The 22,451-nt window shown below is 40.6% G+C and overlaps 1 protein-coding gene across 10 annotated transcripts in view; it reads left to right on the forward strand.

Annotated features, from left to right (window-relative positions):
* Window positions 1-10,118: 10,118 nt before the first annotated feature.
* Window positions 10,119-22,451, forward strand: part of SLC6A16 (solute carrier family 6 member 16) — a 40,703-nt gene continuing 28,370 nt past the window's right edge. For 7 of the 10 annotated variants that reach the window (XR_012005298.1, XM_072771661.1, XM_072771665.1 and 4 more), the window contains exons 1-3: window positions 10,119-10,240; window positions 11,394-11,449; window positions 21,851-21,952. Coding sequence is in view for 9 of the 10 variants with exons in the window: in XM_072771661.1 (XP_072627762.1) it covers window positions 10,151-10,240; window positions 11,394-11,449; window positions 21,851-21,952 (248 nt within the window). In the remaining variant the exon portion in view is untranslated. The remainder of the gene's footprint in view (window positions 10,241-11,393; window positions 11,450-21,850; window positions 21,953-22,451) is intronic. The other 3 variants (XM_072771664.1, XM_072771694.1, XM_072771688.1) reach the window with 3 other exon arrangements.

Raw genomic sequence — 22,451 nt, forward strand, 5'->3', positions numbered from 1 at the left:
CAGGCAGAGGGAGAAGCAGGGAGCCCAATGCGGTACTCGATCCCGGGACTCCAGGATCATGTCCTGGGCCGAAGGCAGGTGCAAAACCGCTGAGCCACCCAGGGATCTAACTGTTCAGCACCTTTTCATGTATCTATTGGCCATTTGTATGTCTTCTTCAAAAAAATGTCTATTCAAGTCTTTTGTACATTTAAAAAATATTTATTTGAGAGAGACAGAGAGAGAGAGAGAGAGAGGGAGAACAGAGGTTGAAGGACAAGCAGACTCTGTGCTGAGCATGAAGCCTGTTGCAGGGCTCGATCTTACAACCCTGAGATCATGACCTGAGCTGAAATCAAAAGCCAGACACTTAACCACCTGAGCCACCTAGGAGTCCCAAACCTGCCCCTTTTATTTTTTTAATTTTAAAAAGATTTTATTTATTTATTCACAAGAGACACACACAGAGAGAGGCTGAGACATAGACAGAGGGAGGAGAAGAGGCCCCATGCAGGGAGCCTGATGCAGGACTTGAGCCCAGGACTCCAGGGTCAAGCCCTGAGCCGAATGCATATGCTCAATCACTGAGACACCTAGCATTCCACACTTGCCTCTTTTATTTTTTATTTATTTATATATTTTTTTCACTTGCCTCTTTTAAAGTTAAGTCTTCTGAGGATCCAAATAAACCCCAAATTTATTTATTTATTTATCTCTCTCTCTTTCTTTCTAAAGAGTTTATTTATTTGAGGAGAGAGCATGTATGAACAGGGGTGGGGAGGCAAAAGGAGGGGGAGAAGCAGACTCCCCACTGAGCAGGGAGCCCGAGCCCCATGTGGGGTTCAATCCCAGGACCCTGGGATCATGACCTGAGCTGAAGGCAGATGCTTAACTGACTGAGCCGCCCAGGTGCCCTTAAACCCTAAATTCCTTATGTTTTCTGAACTAAGGCCAAATTGTTAGCCATAGTCCAACAGTTTCTTAAAATAACTTGTGACTGCATAATTCCAATCTTTGCCTCTTCTTTAACCTGGCATTCTCTTCTCTGTCTCTTCTCCTGTGTGTCTTTTACGGTTTAGGACACTTATCATTAAATTTAGGGCTCACTCAGATAATGCAGGTTGATTTCATCTTCAGATCCTTAATTATATGTGAACTACCCTTTTTTCCAAATAAGGTCACATTCACAGATTCCAGGACATGGACATATCTTTTTTTTTTTTTTTTAATTCCAGTAGAGTTAACATACAATGTTATATTAGTTTCAGGTGTACAATATAGTGATTTGACAATTGTATACATTACTCATTGCTCATCATAAGTGTACTCTTATTCCTTTTCACCTATTTCACTCATCCTCCCACATATCTACCCTCTGATAACTATCAGTTTGTTCTCTATAGATAAGAGTCTGCTTTTAGGGTTGTCTCTTTTTCTTTGTTCATTTGTTTCTTAAATTCTACATATGAAAAAAAAAATTCTACATATGAGTGAAATCATATGGTATTTGTCTGTCTCTGATTTATTTCACTTGCTCTAGATCCACCCATGTTGTTGCAAATGGCAACATTTCATTTTTTAAAAGATTTTATTTATTTATTCATGAGAGACAGAGAGAGAGAGAGAGAGAGAGGCAGAGACATAGGCAGAGGGAGAAGCAGGCTCCATGCAGGGAGCCCAACCTGGGACTTGATCCCGGGACTCCAGGATCCTGCCATGAGCCGAAGGCAGATGCTTAACCGCCGAGCCACCCAGATGTCCCAACATTTCATTCTTTTTTTATGGCTGGGTAATATTCCATTATATATCCCACCTTTATCCATTCATCTATTGATGGACACTTGCGCTGATTCCATTATTTGGTTATTGTAAATAATGCTGCAATAAATATAGTGGTGCATGTATCTGTTTGAATTAGTGTTTCAGTATTCTTTGGGTAAATACCTAGTAGTAGAATTACTGGATCATATATATATGTGTTCATATATATATATATATATTTTTTTTTTTTTGAGGAATCTCCATACTGTTTTCCACAGTGGCTGCACCAGTTTGCATTCTCAGTAACAGTGCATGAGGGCTCCTTTTCTCCATCCACATCCTCATCAACACTTGTTTCTTATGTTTTTGATTTTAGCCATTCTGACAGGTGTGAAGTGATATCTCATTGTGGTTTTGATTTGCATTTCCCTGATGATTAGTGATGTTGAGCATCTTTTCATGTGTCTGTTGGCCATCTGTATGTCTTTTTTGGAGAAATATCTGTTCATGTCTTCTACCCATTTTTAAATTGGATTTTCTTTTTGGTGTTGAGTTGTATAAGTTCTTTATGTATTTTGGATACTAACACTTTATTGGATACTTCACTTGCAAATATCTCCTACCATTCAGTAGATTGTCTTTTAGTTTTGTTAATTGTTTCCTTTGCTGTGCAGAAGCTTTTTATTTTGATGTAGTACCAATAGTTTATTTTTGATTTTGTTTCCCTTGCCTCACGAGACATATCTAGAAAAATGTTGCTATGGCCAATGCCAGAGAAATTACTGCTTGTGCTCTTTTCTATGATTTTTATGGTTTCAGAACTCACATTTAGTTTTTTTTTTTTTTTTTTTTTTAGTAAAGCAATAGAGGTTTATTAAGCAGAGATACAGAGAAAACTCTTAAAAGTGAGAGGGGTCCCAAAAGGGTTGCCCACATTTAGGTCTTTAATCCATTTTCAGTTTATTTTGGTGTATGATATGAGAAAGCAGTCTAGTTTTTTCAACAGAACTTGTCTTTTTCCCACTGCATATTCTTGCTTCCTTTGTCAGAGATTAATTGACCATATAATCATGGGTTTATTTCTGGGCTATCCTTTTTTTTTAAAGATTTATTTATTTAAAGATTTACATTATTTATTTATTTATTTGAGAGAGCGAGTGAGCGAGTGAGCACATGCACAAGTGAGGGGAGGGGCGGAGGGGGAGGGAGAGAATCCTAAGCAGACTCCATGCTGAGCACAGAGCCCAAGGCAAGGCTTGATCTCACAACACTGACATGACCTGAGCCAAAACCAGAATTGGATGCTTAACCAACTGAGCTACCCAGGTGCCTCGTGGGCTTTCTATTCTGTTCCATTGATCTATATATCTATTTTTGTACCAGTAACATACAGTTTTGCTTACTACAACTTTGTAGTATATCCTGAAATCTGAGATTGTGATACCTCTTCTTTTTCAAGATTGCTTTGGAATGGATATATCTTTTGGGTGGGGAGAGGCAGGGTATCACCATTCAACCCACTACAGTCAGTAGAGAAGCAATTGTAATTATTTGTGTGGAAAATGATGAGAGCCTGGATTAGGATGATGACCTTGGAGACAAGTGGGTGGATTTGAAATGTATATTAGTAGTAGAGCATAGAGGACTTGATGATGGCTTAGAAGAGAAGCTCAGGGATGAGGGATAGTGAATCAATGTTCTAACTGAGATTTGAATTTAGGGTTATATAAACTAGGTCAGGGTTTCAAAAGGCCCTTTCAGGCCATGTGGGGAATGCACTGGAGGGGAGAGACTAAGACTAGGGAGGAGTCTGAGGTTTGGGTCCAGGTGGGAGAGCACAAGTCCTGAACCAGCCCAAGCCGTGAGAACAAAGAGAAGTATAGAGAGTAGAGAATTAAGAGGCAGAAAGGATTGGATTAGGGAATGATGGGCTGTATGGGAAAAAGGGAGAGAGGGAATGAGGGCATCTATCCAGGAGTTAGCCTGACAAGGAAGAAAGAATTTGTGAACCTGAAGACAGATCTCTTGATATTATCCAGTCAGAGGAGAAAAAAAAAAGAAATAAATCAAAAAGAGTGAATTCAGTTTGCTAGTATTTTGTTGAAAATTTTTGCATCTATGTTCTAACATCACACCTCAAGGAACTATAAAAAAAAAAAAAGAACAAACTAAGCCTAAAGTTAGCATAAAGAAGGAAATAATAGTGATTAGAGCAGAAATAAATGAAACAGAGACTAGAAAGACAAAAAGATCAATTAGGGGCAGTCCTGGTGGCTCAGTAGTTTAGTGCCGCCTTCAACCCAGGGTGTGATCCTGGGGACCTGGGATCACACGTTGGGCTCCCTGCATGGAGCCTGCTCCTTCCTCTGTGTCTCTGCCTCTCTCTCTCTCTCTGTGTCTCTCATGAATAAATAAATAAAATCTTAAAAAAAAAAGATCATTGAAACTATGAGCTGGTTTTTTGAAAAAAATAAACAAAATTGAAAAATCTTTAGCTAGACTTAGGAAAAAAGATAAATGACTCAAATTAATAAAATTATAAATAAAAGAGGATACATAACTGATACCCCAGAATTACAAATGGAAATACAAAATATAAAAGACTAGTATGCAAGGTGCCTTAATAGCACAGTTGGTTAGGCATCTTACTCTTGATTTCAGCTTATGTTATGATCTCAGGCTCATGAGATTGAGCCCCACGTCAGCATTATGCTCAGGATGGAGTCTGCTTGGAATCTCTTTCTCTGCCCCTCACCCCTAAAATAAATCTTAAAAAAGAAACTACTATGAACAATTATATGCCAATAAATTAGATAACTTAGAAGAATGGATCCTTTCCTAGAAATACACATCTTACCAAGACTGAATCATGAGGTAAATCTGAACAGACTAATAATGAGCAGAGATTGATGCAGTAATCTAAAAACTCCCAACAAATAAACGTCTAGGACCAGATGGCTTTATGGATGAATTCTACCAAACATTTTTTTAAAAAGATTTTATTTATTTATTCATGAGAGACAGGGAGAGAGAGAGACAGAGACAGAGACAGAGACATAGGCAGAGGGAGAAGCAGACTCCATGCAGGTAGCCTGATGTGGGACTTGGTCCTGTGACTCCAGGATCATGCCCTGGGCAGAAGGCAGGTGCTCAAATGCTGAGCCACCCAGGCGTCCCTCCACCAAACATTAAAAGAAGAATTTCTAACAATCATTCTCAAATTCTTCTTAAGAATTGAAGAGGGAGGAATATTTCAAAACTCATTTTATGAGGCCAGCTTTACCCTAAACCAAAGCCAGACAACAACACCGCAAGAAAAGAAAAGGCCAATATCCCTGATGAACATAGATGCAAAAATCCTCAACAAAATACTAGCCAAGTGGGAGCACCTGCATGCCTCAGTTGGTTAAGCATCCAACCCTTGTTTTTGGCTAGGGTCATGATCTCAGGGTTCTGAGATTGAGCCCTGAGTCAGGCATCATGCTAGATATGGAACCTGCTTAAGAGTCTCTCTCTCTAGGGCAGTCCCGGTGGCACAGCGTTATGGCGCCGCCTGCAACCCTGGGTTTGATCCTGGAGACCCGAGAGTCCCACGTCAGGCTCCCTGCATAGAGCCTGCTTCTCCCTCTGCCTGTCTCTCTCTCTCTCTCTCTCTCTCTCTCTCTCACTGTGTCTGTGTCTCTATGAATAAATAAATAAAATCTTAAAAAAAAAGATCCTCTCCCTTCTTTTTCCTCCTGCCCCTCCCCCTCCCTTCCTAAAAATTTTTAAAAAAGATTTATTTATTTATTTGTATTTATTTATTTATTTATTTATTTATTTATTTATTTATGAGAGACAGACACACACATAGAGAGAGGCAGAGACACAGGCAGGGGGAGAAGCAGCCTTCCCGCAGGAAGCCTGTTGTGGGACTCAATCTCAGGATCCCGGGATCATGCCCTGAGGAAAGGCAGACACTCAACCACTGAGCCACCCAGGTGTCCCCAAAAGATGTTTATACATATATAAAATACTAGCAAACTGAATACAACAACATATTAAAAGACTCATACACCTATGATCAAGTGGGATTTATCACTAGAATGTAACATATATATGGTTCAACATAGGTAAATCAACACATATGATGTACCTCATTAACAGAATGAAAGAAAAAGAATCACATGATAATTTCAAGAGATGCAGAAAAAGCACTTGACAAAACTCGACATCTCTTTATGATAAAAATCCTCAACAAAATAGGTATAAAAGGAATGTACCTCAACATAATAAAGGCCATATGTGACAAACCCACAGCTAACATCATACTCAATGATGAAAAGTTAACAACTTTCCCTCTAAGATCAGAAACAGTACAAAAATGCCACTCCTGTCATCTCTATTCAACATAATACTGGAAATCCTAGCCATAGTAATTAGTCAAGAAAAAGAAATAAAAGTCCTCCAAATCAGAAAGAAAGAAGACAGACAGACATGTTGCAGACAACATGATCTTATATAGAAAACTCTAAGACTACAAAAAAACAACTGTTAATACTAATAAACTCAGTAAAATTATAGGATGCAAAATCAAAATACAGAAATCAGTTGCATTTCTATACAGTAACAATAAAGTATCTGGAAGAGAAGAAAGCAAAACCATTTACAATAGCACCAAAACAATGAAATAACTAGGAATAAATTTCAACAAGGAGGTGAAAAGTGTAAGATGCTGATAAAGAAATTGAAAAAGACAAATAAATAGAAAGATATCCTGTGTTCTTGGATTGGGAGAAATAATATTGTGAAAATGTCCATACTCTCCAAAGCAACCTACAGATTCAGAGAAATCCCTATAAAAAGTCTAATGGTATTTTTCATGGAAGTAGGAAAAACTACCCTAAAATGTGTATGGAACTACAAAAGTGACTGAAATAGCCAAAAGAATCTTGAGAAAGAAGAACAAAGTTGGAGGCATCACACTTCTTGAATTCAAATTATATTACAAAGTTATAGTAATCAAAACAAGTGCTATAAAAACAGGCACAGAAACCAGTGTAATAGAATAAAGAGTCCAGAAGTATACCCACACATATAAGGTCAGCTAATTTTTGAGAAGGCTACCAAGAACACATAATAGAGAAAAAACAATCTCTTTAATAAATGGTACTTGGAAAACTGTATATCCAAATGCAAAAGAATAAACCTGAGCCACTGTCATATGTCACTCACAGAAATGATCTCAAAATGGATTAAAGACCTGACATTGTAAAACCCCTAGAAGAAAACATCAGAAACAGCTCTTTGAGTTTTGCCAAGTTGGTCTTGGTGATAATTTATTGGATAAGATCCCAAAAGCACAGGCAACAAAAGCTAAACAAAAGTGGGATTACATCAAACAAAAGAGCTCCTGCACAGCAAAAAAGAATAAATTAAAAAGGCAACCTTTTCTTTCCTTTTTTAAAAAATTATTTTATTTATTTATTGTAAAGATTTTAATTATTTATTTATGAGACACACACACACACACACAGAGGCAGAGACACAGGCAGAGGGAGAAGCAGGCTCCACGCAGGGAGCCGGATGTGGGACTCCATCCCAGGACTCCAGGATCACGCCCTGGGCCAAAGGCAGGCGTTAAACCGCTGAGCCATCCAGGGATCCCCATCTTTTTTTTTTTTTTTAATATTTTATTTATTTATTCATGAGAAGCAGAGAGAGAGAGAGAGAGAGGCAGAGACATAGACAGAGGAAACGGGAAGTTTGGTGAAAGGATTAGAACCAGGGAGCAGGGGGAGGTGGGGACTGTGCTGAGAAATGGGACCAGAGACAGGGCCTGAGCACAAGGTGGCTGCCAACTGTCTAGACACAAAGGAGGGGCGGTGTGTGTGTGTGTGTGGGGGGGGGGGGGGTGGTGGCGGGGAATGGCAGGCGTGGGAGAGAGGAGCGGAAAAGAGAGGAGGCCAGAGAAGACCTTTGACTTCTTTCAATTGTTTACTTGCCTCAGTTAATTTAGAAATAGTATTTTGCAAAGAGGTAAACTTAGAATCTTGAAAACATTTGCAAGCCTCAAGGTATGGATTGCAATAGGCATCCCATTCAGGCTTTTGTTTGTTTTTGGGTTTTTGTTTGTTTGTGTTTTTGAGGTGTAGCTTTCCTCTTTTTTTTTTTTTTAATTTAAGATTTTATTTATTTATTCATGAGAGACACAGAGAGGCAGAGACACAGGCAGAGGGAGAAGCATGCTCCACGCAGGGAGCCTGATATGGGACTCCCATCCTGGATTTCCAGGATCAGGCCCTAGGCTGAAGGCGGAGCTAAACCTTTGAGCCACCGGGGCTGCCCAAGGTGTAGCTTTCCAAGTTAATTTTGAGTAAACCAAATTTGAAGAGATCAGAAGTTCCCCATAATATTGCTATCAGAGTTCTAAAGTACTTTTGGTCAGGGCACCTGGGTAGCTCAGTCTGTTAAGTGTAGTGTCTGCCTTTGGTTCAGGTCACACATTGGGCTCTCTGCCCAGTGGAGGGCCTGCTTCTCTCTCCCTCTGCCTGCTGCTTTGCTTATTTGTGCTCACTCTCTCTGTCAAATAAATAAATAAATCTTAAAATAAAATACTTTTGGTCAAGTCGGTCCATTACATCAGAAGTGTACTAAAAAACTAGCCAGGGTCCCAGGAGGGGCAGGGCGACCTCAAAGCATTTTGGTGACTGGGGGACATCTGGGTGGCTCTGTTGAGCGTTTGCCTTTGGCTCAGGGAGTGATCCTGGTGTCCGGGATTGTATCCCACGTGAGGCTTCTTGCAGGGAGCCTGCTTCTCCCTCTGCCTGTGTCTCTGCCTCTCTCTCTGTGTCTTGAATTAATGAATGAAGGAATGAAATCTTAAAAAAAAAAAAAAAAAGACTGGGAATTCCACTACTTAGAGGTTTCTCTTTAGAGCGAAGAGAAAAATTCCTAGACACAGTTGCAATAGGAACAGCGCAGTTCCAAACAGGAGTTGGAATAAAGTCAAGACTACTCTCAAACTTAGCCTCAAACTGCAAGATCCTCAAGAAAGCAGTGAGCTCAATGGCTCTGAGTTGTTGGGGAGGGGCTCCTCTCTGGATCCCACTTATTTTTTTTTAAGATTGTATTTGTTTATTTAATCAGATTCATTCTGATCATCAACTACTGTTAAACCTTAAAGTTAAAACTGTCAGTTATTTTACCAGCAAAAATGAGTTTTTTCAGGACTAATAGATAATTACAATTCAGGTCAAGCAAGCTATGGCAAAACCACAGACAAATTGAAGAAAAAAGGAGAAAACTACTCCTTTATAGAAAGGGGTGGGACTGGGGGGAGTTGGGAGGGCTTTTGTAAACGCAAAAGTCCATTGGAGTGGACTGGGAGTCCAAGTTATAGTGATTTTTCATTGGCTGATTTGTTGCAGTCTCTCACTGGCTGGGATGTTGCTGAGTAGGAGAAAAACTTTCTTTCTGCTGGTGGGGTAGTCAAGTAGCATCCACCTGCAAGGTATGTTTCTTCCCCTTGGGTCTATAATTGAGTGGAGTGGTAGGGTGTGACAGCCCCCCTTTCTGGCTGCCAGACTCCATTTTAGTGAGGTTACCCTTTATTAATATTTCACCCCTGCAATCCCAGTAGGTTTCTGAGCTCTCTGAAGGCAAGGTCCATGTCTGTCTTGTCGGACATATATTTAAGGTTTGGGTAGTAGTAGGGGAAGCTTAAATAAATACCAAAAGTTTGAAGGCAAGAGAAATGACTGGGAAGAACAAGCTTCCCACTTCACCCTCATCTCCACCTCACTCAGGGCAGTGGAAGCAAAGTGCGTGCTCCAGATCAGGGATGCGGCTAAAAGTTTGGAGAGAGCAGAGAGAAGGGAGTTGGGCGTATGGTATAAAGGAAAAAGTGAGGGGTGCCTGGGTGGCTCAGTGGTTGAGCATCTGCCTTTGGCTCAGGTCGTGATACCCCAGTAGTGGGATGGATGCCTGCTTCTCCCTCCACCTATGTCTCTGCCTCTCTCTCATGAATAAATAAGTAAATAAATAAATCTTAAAAAAAAATAAAATAGGGCAGCCCAGGTGGCGCAGCGGTTTAGCGCCGCCTGCAGCCCGGGGTTTGATCCTGGGGACCCTGGATCGAGTCCCACATCAGGCTCCCTGCATGGAGCTTGCTTCTCCCTCTGCCTGTGCCTCTGCCTCTCTCTCTGTGTGTGTCTCTATGAATAAATAAATAAAATCATTAAAAAAATAAAATAAAATAAAGGGAGAAGTGATGTAAGTGGGCAGGCCAAGGCAATGGAATGTGGTAATACAAGTGGGGGGGTAAGTGGCCGAGGGCGGCAAGCGCATGCGTAGTGTAGAAGGACTTATTGAGGCGGAGGGGCGCAATTCTCCACCTGGTCAGTAGTCGGTGCACAAGAGTCGGTGGCGCATGCGCAGGGGACGGCGGGAAAGGTTGCGCCGGAGGCGCGCGCTGAGCGAGTCGCGAGCCGGACTGACGAGGCCTGAAAGGGCCTGTTCGGTAGGCTTCTCAGTTGAGGCTTTTTCACGTTCATTTTTTTCCTAACTGATCACCTTGAAGAGCCCAGGGCTCCAGGCCGGGGTGGGGGCGACCGCTCCAGGGAGGGGTGTGCGAAGCTGGGCGGCACTTCGAGGCTAAGGTCCCTGGACGGTCGGGGCTCAGCAGAGCCGAGGGATCAATTTAGGCCCCCCCCCCCGGTCCCCCAAGGACCCAGCAAACTGACCCGGGCCCCTTCCCTGTCTGAATATGACGTGGGGCATCGGCCGTGGGGCTCCGTCCTTCCGGGAGTCCCTGTGGGTCAGGCGCCCTGACAGCAGAAACCCGGGCCAGCGCCATCATCCCTGGGCCTGTGAGGGGCAGTTCCCCCCCTGCTCCTGGGGGAAGCTGACCCTGGCTCCTCCCGCTTTCCTCCCTGGAGCTTGTAGTCCAGGAACCCCAAGTCGCCCCCGCCCCGCTCCCCCCAGAGGGCAGAGGCCTGGGAGACTGGTTGCTGGGAATGGTGATGCATGTGGCCCCGCGGGGGGCCTCCACAGAGGCTCCACCTGGACCGAGGCTCTGCTGAGGTTCCGCGGGGCTGTATAGGTGACCCGGTGGCCAAAACCCATTGCTCTCACGGAAGGGTTTAATTTATTACCTATTTGCCAGAAAACTTGTTTTTATTTCTTTAAATATTTTATTTGAGAGAGATTCTGAGAGAGAGTGAGAGAGCAAGCATGAGTGGGGCAGGGAGGGGCAGAGGGAAAGGAGAAGCAGCTGAGCCAGGAGCCCCATGCGGGACTGTATCCCAGGACGCCAGATCATGACCTGAGTCACGGGCCGGCGCCCAGCGGACTGAGTTCCTCAGGAGCTCCAGAAAACTTGTTTTAAGGAAGATGCTTTGGGAATGTGTTAAAGGTGGCTGGGGGCGCCTGGGTGGCTCAGTCGATGGATAGAGCGTCTGACCCTTGGTTTCTGCTCAGGTCACGATCTCTGGATGACGCTCTGTGCTTGCCCAATGGGCTTGAAATTCTCTTTTCCTCTCTCTGCCCCTTTCCCCACTCACACACTCTCTCTCCAAATGAATAAATACAATCTCAGAAAAAAAAAAAAAAGGAAAAGAAAGAAAGGTGGCAGTATTTTTCATGAATACAATTTTCCTGTCTTTCCTCCCCAGCGGAACCGAGAGTTAGAATTGTATGAAAATCAGAAGTGCTTCTTGTTGTTTTTGAGGTATGTTGCAGTTCAGCTGGGGGCAGAATATCCAGTAGTAATGAAACTTTTGTGCTTCTTAGGTGAGCTGCCAACTGTTACATGAATGTCTCCAGCTTCCTCAACTTGGTTAACTTTTGAACGATTTGAATGAAGATTTGTGCTTTTCTGTTTGCTTCTTCAAGTTTGGGTATTTGGGTCATGGTAGACTTGTAAAATAGGTTGGGAAGTGTTTCCTCTTCTGCTTTACTGAAATTACTTATATAAGGTTGGTGGGGTTTTTTCCCCCCAATACTTGATGTAATTCACTAATTGAAACCATTTGGGCCTGGAACGTTCTCTGTGGGAAGGGTTTTGATAAAGAATTCATTTAATAGATATTGGATTGTGTGGATTTCCCATTTCATTTGACTTAAACTTTGTTGATGTGTATTTTTAAGAATTTTTCTCCATTTCATCTAAGTTGTAAAGTTTATTGGCATGAATTTGTCATAATATTTTCTTCTTTTTTTTTTTTAAAGATTTTATTTGTTTATTCATGAGAGACACAGAGAGACAGAGACACAGGCAGAGGGAGAAGCAAGCTTCCTGCAAGGAGCCCAATGTGGGACTCCATCCTGGACCCCAGGATCACGCCCTGAGCCAAAGGCAGATGCTCAACTGCTAAGCCACCCAGGCGTCCCTCTCCAAAAGCTTATAATTGGGTCTCTTTATTCATTCTGACAATCTTTGCCTTTTAAATTGGAATGCTTAAACTAAATACATTTCATGTAATTATTGATATGGTTGGTTTTGGGTCTCCAATTTTATTTATTTTTTTGTTTTCTGTTAGTTTTTTGGTTCTATTTCTCTTACCTTTTTTTTTTTTTTTTTAAGATTTTATTTATTTATTCATGAGAGACACAGAGAGAGAGAGAGGCAGAGACATAGGCAGAGGGAGAGGCAGGCTCCCCTCAGGGAGCCTGATGTGGGACTTGATCCCTGAACTCCAGGATCAGCCCCGAGCAGAAAGCAGAGCTCAACTGCTGAGCCATCCAGGCCTCCCTTGTTATCTTTTTTTGGATAGCTTGAATCATTTTTAGTATTTTAATTTATTTATTATCTTGGTAGATATAACTCTTTTGCAACATTTAGTTAGCAGTTTCTCTAAGAATTACAATTCATATTATTAACTTTTTACAGTCTACTTAGAGTTAATATTTTATCAATTTATGTAAAATGTAGACACTTTACAACCATGTAAGTCCAATATTTGTACCACCTGCTGCTTTTAATATCTTACATCTGAAATTTAGTATAAAACCTCTAACTTGCAATTTTGGGGCTTTTATTTTTTATTTTTTTAAAAGATTATCTATCTATCTATCTATCTATCTATCTATTTATTTATTTATTCATAGAGACAGAGAGAGAGAGGCAGAGACACAGGCAGAGGGAGAAGCAGGCACCATGCAGAGAGCCTGACATGGGACTCGATCCAGGGTCTCCAGGATCATGCCCTGGGCCGCAGGCAGCACTAAACCGCTGCGCCATCAGGGCTGCCCCACTTTGGGGGCTTTTAAAAAATATTTATGTGGGAGCGAGAGGGTAAGGGGAGGAAGGGCAGAGGGAGAGGAAGAAGCAGACTCCTTGTTGAGGAGGGAGCCCTGCATTGGAACTTGATCCCAGGACCCCATTTCCTACTCTTTATTTTTTCCTATTTTTTCCTCTGATGTCATTTCCCTCAGTCTTAAGCCTGTCTTCATTTTTTGTAATGTGGGTCTGCTGGTAATGAATTCTTTTTGTTTTTATTTGCATACATTTTTATTTCATCTTTATTTATTTATTCATGAGAAACAGAGAGAGAGAGGCAGAGACATAGGCAGAGGGAGAAGTAGGCTTTCTGCGGGGAGCTGGATTTGGAACTCGGTCCCAAGACCCGGGGATCACAATTTGAGCCAAAGGGAGATGCTCAACCGCTGAGCCCCCTAAGCTTCCCTCAAATATATTTTTCTGACCTATTTTCATTCTCTCTTCTCCTTTTAGGACTCCACTTATCCACTGTTAGGCCTTTTGATTGGCCTTTTAAGTCCCTAAGAATTTGTGACTTTCATCCTTCTTTTCTCTTTTTCTTTCAAAAATTGGATGATTTCTATCAATCCATCTTCAAGCTTATTGACCCTTTGCTATGTCATATCCATTACGCTATTTAGACTGTCCAGTGAATTTTAATATAGTTATACCCAATAATTTTAATTTATTTTCTGAAATGCTATTGTGAGTTAAATTGTGTCCCCTCTCCATAATGTTGAGGTTCTAAGCCCCTGCAACTCAGAATGTGACCTTGTTTGGTAATAGGATTATTGCAGATGTAGATAAGAATAGGTCATACTAGTATAGACTGGGCCCCTAATCCAATATTAGTAGTGTCCTTATAAGAAGATGGTCATGTGATGATAGAGACTAGGGAGAATGGCAAGTAATGATGAAGGCAGAGGTTGGAGTTATCCAACTGCATGCCAAAGAATGTCAAAGATTGTCAGCCAACTGTTAGAGACTAGAAAGGGGCAAAGAAGGATTCCCCTAAGTTTCTCAGGGAAGATGGCCTTGCTAACTTGATTTTGGATTAGATTTTGGACTTCTATTATCCACAACTGTGAGACAATAAATTTATGTTGTTTTAAGCCACCCAGTTTGTGATACTTTTGTTACAACAGCTCAAGAAACTAATGTGAATACTGAATCACATTATTAGGAATAGGAGTTGTGAGTTGTCCTCTTTAGTGACTTTGATATGGTTCTATTTAGAACTTGGTTTTTGACATGATGATGGGACTTTAGTTTCCAGAAATGTTGCTGATTTTCCCACATTTTTAATTTTTAAAAATTATTTATTTGGGGGTGCCTTGGTGGCTCAGTCAGTTAAGCGTCTGCCTTTGGCTCAGGCCCTGATCCCAGGGTCCTGGGATCAAGCCTGCATCAGGCTCCCTGCTTCTTGGGGAGTCTGCTTCTCCGTCTGCCCTTCTCCCCTGCTCATGCTTCCTCATGTGTATGCTCTCTCTTTCTCTCAAATAAATAGTCTTTAAAAAATTATTTATTTGGCTTAGGGGAAAACTGTAGAGAAGACTGGACACTTTATTTATACCCTATAGCTAGAAATAGCAAAGACTGGAGGTGAACTTAAGAATATAGTATATCTCCTCATTTATTCAAATTTTCTTTTATTTCTAAAAAAAAAAATAAAAACACAAATTTTCTTTTATTTCTTTATAAAAGTTTTTGTATTTTTAATAAAAGCCTTGTATATTTTTAGACAATTTTTAGTTATATATATATTTTTGTAGCTTTTTAGTTTTATTTTGAAGTAACTATGGATTTACAGAAAAGTTTCAAAGATAGTACAGAGAATTTTTTTTTTTAAGATTTTATTTATTGGGATGCCTGGGTGGCTCAGTGGTTGGTTGTCTGCCTTTGGCTCAGGGCATGATCCCAGGGTCTAGGGATTGAGTCCTACATTGAGCTCTCTGCGAGGAGCCTGGTTCTGCCTCTGCTTATGTCTTTGCCTCCTCCCTCATGCCCTGATCCAAAGGCAGGTGCTAAACCGCTGAGCTACTCAGGTGTCCCAGGTTTTTTTTTTTTGAGATTTTGTTTATTTATTCATGAGAGACACAGAAAGAAAGAGGCAGAGACACAGGCAGAGAGAGAAGCAGGCTCCATGCAGGGAGCCTGATTCAGGACTGGATCCTGGAACTCCAGGATCACGCCCTGAGACAAAGGCCGACGCTCAACTGCTCAACTTCAATATGTATTGAAGTCAAGTAATATCAGTCCTCCGATTTTGTTCTTCTCCTTCAATATCTTTTTTTGTTTTTTTTTTTTTTTTTGTTTTGTTTTTGTTTTTTTTTTATGATAGTCACAGAGAGAGAGAGAGAGGCAGAGACATAGGCAGAGGGAGAAGCAGGCTCCATGCACCAGGAGCCCGATGTGGGATTCGATCCCGGGTCTCCAGGATCGCACCCTGGGCCAAAGGCAGGCGCCAAACCGCTGCGCCACCCAGGGATCCCCTCTCCTTCAATATCATATTGCTTATCCTGGTTGTTTTGCCTCTCCACATAAACTTTAAGAATCAATTTGTCAATATACACAAAATAGCTTGCTGGGATTTTGCTTGGGATTGCATTGAATCTATAAATGAAGTTGAGAAGTACTGAAATTTTAACAATATTGAGTCATCCTATCCATAAACATGGAATATTTCTCCATTTATGTATTTTATTTTTTTCATCAGAATTTTTTTTGGTTTTCTTCACATGGATTTTGGACATACTTGGTTAAGTTTGTACCTAAGTATTTCATTTTTGGAGTGCTAATGTAAATGTTATTATGTTTTTCATTTCAAATTCTACTTGTTCACTGTTGGAATATAGGAAAGTGATTGACTTTTACACATTAACCTTGTATTCTACCACCTTGCTTTAACTGCTTGTTAGTTTCAGGACATTTTTGTCAGTTCTTCTGACTTGTCTACATAGTTTATCATATCATCTGGGAATAAAGACAGATTCACTTTTTCCTTCCAAATCTCTGTGCCTTTTATTTCATTTTCTTGTTTTACTGCATTAGCTAGGACTTGCAGTACAATGTTGAAAAGGAGTCGTGAGAAGGGATATCCTTGTCTTTTTCCTGCTCTTAGTGGGAAGGAAAGTTCCCAGATTCTCATCATTAAGAATGACATTAGGGGCACCTGAGTGGCTCAGTCATTTAAATGTCTGACTCTTGATTTCAGTGCAGGTCATGATCTCAGGGTCATGAGATGGAGCCCCTACTTGGAGCCCTGCTTAGGGCTCCACAGTCAGCAAGGAGTCTGCTTCTCTTCCTCTTCTTTTCCCTCTGCCTCTCTCCCTGTGCACTTGCCAACACTGTCTCTTTCCCTTTCTCTCTCAAAACAAATACAATCTTAAAAAAGAAGAATGACATTAGCTGTAGGTTTTCTGTAGATATTCTTTATCAAGTTGTGGGAGTTGCCTAGTTCCTAGTTAACTGATAGTTTTTATCGTGTTAGATTTTGTCAAATACTTTTTTCTGCATCTATTGACAGAACTGTGATTTTTCTTTTTTAGCTTGTTAATGTGATGGATTACATTAATTTATTTTTGAATGTTGAATCTGCCTTGCGTACTTGAGATAAATGCCACTTGGTTGGTCATGTTGTGTAATTCTTTTTATACTTTGTTGGGTTGGATTTGTTAATATTTTGTTGAGGATTTTTGCCCCTATGTTCATGAGAGATATTGGTCAGTAGCTTCCTTTTTCTGTAATGTCTTTGTCTGGTTTTGGTATTGGGGTCAGCTTATCTCATAGAATGAAGTGGAAGTGTTCCCTTGCTTCTATCCTTTGAAAGAGATTGTAGAGAATTGATGTAATTTCTTCCTTAAATATTTAACAGAATTCACTAGTGAATGCATCTGAGCCTGGTACTTTCTGTTTTGGAAAGTTATTATTATTTTTGGAAGGTTATTATTTATCTAATTTTTAAAAAGATTTATTTATTCATGGCAGACACAGAGAGAGAGGCAGAGACACAGGCAGAAGGAAAAGCAGGCTTCCCGCAGAAGCCCGATTTGGAACTTGATCCGGGATCCTGGGATCCCGACCTGAGTCAAAGGCAGCTGCCGAAACGCTGAGCCATACAGGCGTCCCTATCCAATTTATTTAATAGAGACAGGCTTATTCATACTTCTTTTTGTGTCAGTTTTGGAAGATTGTATCTTTTTTTTTGTTAAATATTTTATTTATTTATTCATGAGAGACACAGAGAGATAGGCAGAGACACAGGCAGAGGGAGAAGCAGGCTCCATGCAAGGAGCCTGAGGAGGGACTCGATCCGGGGATCCCAGTATCATGCCCTGAGCCGAAGGCAGACACTCAACCACTGAGCCACCCAGGCATCCCTGAAGATTGTGTGTGTGTGTGTTTTTTTTAATTTTTATTTATTTATGATAGTCACACACACACACACACACACACACACACACACACACACACACAGAGGCAGAGACACAGGCAGAGGGAGAAGCAGGCTCCATGCACTGGGAGCCTGACGTGGGATTCGATCCCGGGTCTCCAGGATCACGCCCTGGGCCAAAGGCAGGCGCTAAACCGCTGCGCCACCCAGGGATCCCGAAGATTGTGTGTTTTAAGGAATTGTTCCATTTCATCTAGATTATCAAATTTATGGACGTAGAGTTGTTCATAGTATTCCTTTATTATCCTTTCAATGTCCATTATGGAGACTGTGGGGATTTTTAGTGATGTCTCCTCTTTCATTCTGATATTGATAAATTATGTCCTCTTTCTTTTTCCTTAATTAGCCTGAGTGTAGGCTTATCAATTTTACTGATCTTTTCAAAGAACCAGCTTTTGATTTTAATGATTTTCTTTGTTGGTTTTCTGTCTTCAGTTTCTGCTCTAATTCTTATTATTTCTTTTCTTTTTACTTTGGATTTAATTTTCTATTCTTTTTCTAGTTTCCTAAAGTAGTAACTTAGATTATTGATTTTAGAGCTTCTTTTCTTTTTTAATGTGCATTCAGTGCCATAAAATTCCTTCTAAGCACTGCTTTTGTTGTGTCCCACAAATTTTGGTAAATTTTGTTTCATTTTCATTTAGTTAAAAATATTTACAAATTTCTCTTGAGATTTCTTCTTTGACCCATGTATTCTTTAGAAGTGAGTTGTTTAATCTCCGTGTATTTTGGGATTTTCCAGTTACCTTTTTGTTAGATTTCAAGTTTAATTCAATTGTAGACTGAGAGCAGACATTGTATAACTTTTTGTCTTTTGTTTGTTAAGGTGTTTTATGGCCCAGGATATAGTCTTAGGAAAGATATGTATTCTTCTGTTATTTGGATGAAGTAGTCTGCAGATGTCAGTTAAATCCATTTGATTGATGATATGTTGAATTCCACTACATCCATACCGATTTTCTGCCTGGTGATATTCAGTCTTTGTTGTATTTGCTTTTCAATTCTGTAGGTTTCTATTGAGATATCCTCAAGGTCAGTGATTCTTTCCTCAGCCATGTCCAATCTACTAGTAAGCCCATTAAAGGTATTCTTCATTTCTCGTACAGTTTTTAGAAAAAATCTCTTCAGTTCTTTTTGGTTCTTTTTTAGGATTTCCATCTCTCTGTTTACATTGCCTGTCTGTTCTTGCACACTGTCTACTTTACCTGTTAAAGCCCTTAGGAAATTAATCCTAGTTCTTTCAAATTCCCAGTCTGATAAATCCAGCATTCCTGCCATGCCTGGTTCTGATGCTCAGTCCCTTCAAATTATGGTTTTTGCCTTTTGTATGACTTGTAAGTTTTTCTTGATAGCTGGACATGACAGACTGGATAAAGGAACTGCTTATATAGGCCTTTATTTTTTTTATTTTATTTTTATTTTTATTTTTTTTGGTTATAGGCCTTTAATAATGTGTTGGTAATGTGTTGGGGAGAACAAATGTTCTATAGTATGTCTCAGTCTTTTAGGGAGCCATGCCTCTAGACTAAATTTCATGTGTTTCTTGATTTTGTTCTCCATCCCTCTTAGGTGGGACAGGATGTTTGGAGTGGGCTGGAGTTGATGTTTTCTATCCCCTAGGTCAGTTTGACTCTGAAATTACCCCCACTGACTAGGCTCTGGTTAAATACTTTCTTCCAAGGGCAGGCCTTGTTAAGAACAGAGTGCCCTGGAGTATTTCAGTATGGTTCCTTTTTCTTCCCCCTGCTAGAAGCATGAGGGGATTTTTATCAGATATTCTGTGAGAACCTGGTCAAGCTCCTGGAGTTCAAACTCACAAAAATGTGCTCCACCCCCATGAGTGGGTCCTCCTGGAGTTTTTTTTTTCTTTAAGATTTTATTTATTTATTTGAAACAAAGAGAGAGCCGGAGAGCACACGTGGGGGTAATGGCAGAGGGAGAGGGAGAAGCAGACTTCCCACTGAGCAGGGAGCCTGACACAGGGCTTGATCCCAGGACCTTGAGATCATGACCTGAGCCAAAGGCAGACACCTAACCAACTGAGCCACCCAGGTACCCCCAACTTTGACAGTTTTAATCAATACAAGTCAGTCGCTTTATAGAATGTCCCTCTGTTTAGATTGTCTGATTGTTTCCACATGATTAGATTATGTTTGTACATTTTTGGCAGGAAGGGCAGCCCCGGTGGCTCAGCGGTTTAGCGCGGCCTTCAGCTTAGGGCGTGATCCTGGAGACCTGGGATCGAGTCCCACGTTGGGCTCCCTGCATGGAGCCTGCTTCTCCCTCTGCCTGTGTCTCTGCCTCTCTCTCTCTCTCTCTGTGTCTCTCATGAATAAATAAATAAAATCTTTAAAAAAAAACCATTTTTGGCAGGAATATCACCAAAATGATGTTGTGTTCTTTTCAGTGCATTTCACATCAGGAGACAGATGGTATCAGTTGGCTTTCATTACTTGGCTTAGGTGGTGTCTGACACTATGAAGATATTACTTTTCTGTTTTTTGGAGGAGATATGTTAATTAATACTGCACAATTATTTGTCCCCATCAAACTTTCTTGTGTTAGCAACATTGTTGATTCTTGCTTGAATTAGTTACTACTCTCAGTGGTTTCGAAATGATGACTTAAAAAAAAAGAGTTATTTATTTATTCATGAGAAACACAGAGAGAGAGGCAGAGACATAGGTAGAGGGAGAAGCAGGCTCCCCATAGGGAGCCCAGTGTGGGACTCTATCCAGGATCCCGGGATCATGCCTTGAGCCAAAAGCAGATACTCAACTGCTGAGCCACCCAGGTGTCCCCCAAATGCTGACTTTCTTTCTTCTTTTTTTTTTTTTAAGATTTTATTTATTCATGAGAGACACAGAGAGAGAGAGAGAGGCAGAGACACAGGCAGAGGGAGAAGCAGGCTCCATGCAGGGAGCCTGATGTGGGACTCGATCCCAGGACTCCAGGGTCACGCCCAGGGCCAAAGGCTGGCGCCAAACCGCTGAGCCACCCAGGGATCCCAGTATCTTTTTATTTTTAATTCTTACTTATCAATACATATTTTTCTTGGTTATAGAAGTAATACTTTTTAAAGACAATTTAATAAACTAAAATCAGAAAGATATAAAAATACCTGTGCCCTATTATCTTCTATGTATTGACATGTTTTCTTTCAGCCTTTGCTTTTATTGCACTTATTTTTAACAAATATCTTTTTTTTAAGTTTTTTTTTTGTTAAAGATTTTATTTATTTATTCATGAGAGACACAGAGAGAGAGAGAGGCAGAGACACAGGCAGAGGGAGAAGCAGGCTCCCCTCTGGGAGCCTGATGTGGGACTCGATCCCTGAACCCTGGGATCACGCCCTGAGCTGAAAGCAGAGCTCAAACGCTGAGCCATCCAGGCGTCCCTATTTTTTTTTTAAGTTTTTATTTAAATGTTAATTAGTTAACATATAGTGTAATTTTAGTTTCAGGAGTAGAATTTAGTGATTCATCACTTACCTATGACACACAGTACTCATCATAGCGAGTGCCCTCCTTAATACCCATCACCCATTTAGCCCATCCTCCCAGATATCTCATTTCCAGCAACCCTCAATTTGTTCTATATAGATAAGACTCTGTCTTATGGTTTGTGTATCTCTCTTTTTCTTCCCTATGTTCATCTGTTTTGTTTCATAGATTCCATATATGAGTGAAATCATGTGGTATTTGTCTTTATCTGACTTATTTCGCTTAGCACAATACACACTGGCTCCATCTATGTTGTTGCAAATGGCAAGATTTCATTATTATTATTATTTAAATATTTTATTTACTTATTCATGAGACACACAGAGAGAAAGAGGCAGAGACATAGGCAGAGGATGAAGCAGGCTCCATGCAGGAAGCCTGATGTGGGACTCGATCCTGGGACTCTGGGATCACGCCCTGAGTCAAAGGCAGATGCTCAACTGCTGAGCCACCCAGGCGTCCTAAGATTTCATTATTTTTGATAGCTGAGAAATATATATATATATATATATATATATATATATATATATATATATATATTTATATTGGAATATTACTCCAATAATATTGGAGCAATATTATATTGGAATATTATTTATATATAGGAATATTACTCATTGCACTTCTAAATGTAGTATAGATAGAACTAAAGACAGAAATATGCATCTTAGTTTTGTTTTTTTTTAACCTATCATTGAATTATAAGTATTTCTTCAGCTACTAAGAATTCTTTCAAAACAGTATATCTCATAACTGATTAGCCCTGTGGCCCAGATGTGCTAGTGCTGCTCTGTTGCCTGCTGCCTGCTGTCTCTGCTTCTGGACGGCATGCTCCTTCCCCCTCTGAAAGAAAACTCCAGTTTCCTCTCTCTTCTCCTCTTCCACATCCTGTATTTTTTTTCTTTTCTTTTTCAGCAGATTCCTTGCCCATTCTATTGTAGAGCATCTGAAGAGCCAGCAAAAGGTCAGAGTGGCAGAAGCACAAAGAACAGAGAGGAGTGTAACCCCAGATATGAGGTAGAGTACTGTCCTTTTGCTGGGGATAGAGCAGTCAGTGGTGGGGTATGGGGTGGAGATAGACAATAAATAGAAGAAAACTCAGTAGGTAATCACACCAGGAGGTGAAAAATGCTATGATGAAAAATGAAAGGAAGTAGGATGGAAAGAATAGTGGGAGTATGTAGCTACTATTTTTTAAATTATAATTTAACTTGATTTTACTTTAAAGATTTTATTTATTTGAGAGAGAGAGAGAGAGAGAGCCTGCATGAGTGAGGAGAGAGGCAGAGAGGGAGAAGCAGACTCCCTGCTGAACATAGAGCCTGATAGGGAGCTCAATTCTAGTACCCTGAGATCATGATCTGGGCCAAAGTCAGACACTTAACTGACCAAGCCACCCAGGCACCTTGGTAGCTGCTATTTTAGATAGGCAGGCAGGGAAGACATCTCTGGTGAAGTGATATTTGAGCAAAGACCTGGTGTTTTACAGATAAGAAAGTTCAGAGAGGTAAAGCAA

Source organism: Canis lupus, chromosome 1 (assembly GCF_048164855.1).
Source record: "Canis lupus baileyi chromosome 1, mCanLup2.hap1, whole genome shotgun sequence".
In the NCBI taxonomy this organism is placed as follows: domain Eukaryota; kingdom Metazoa; phylum Chordata; class Mammalia; order Carnivora; family Canidae; genus Canis; species Canis lupus.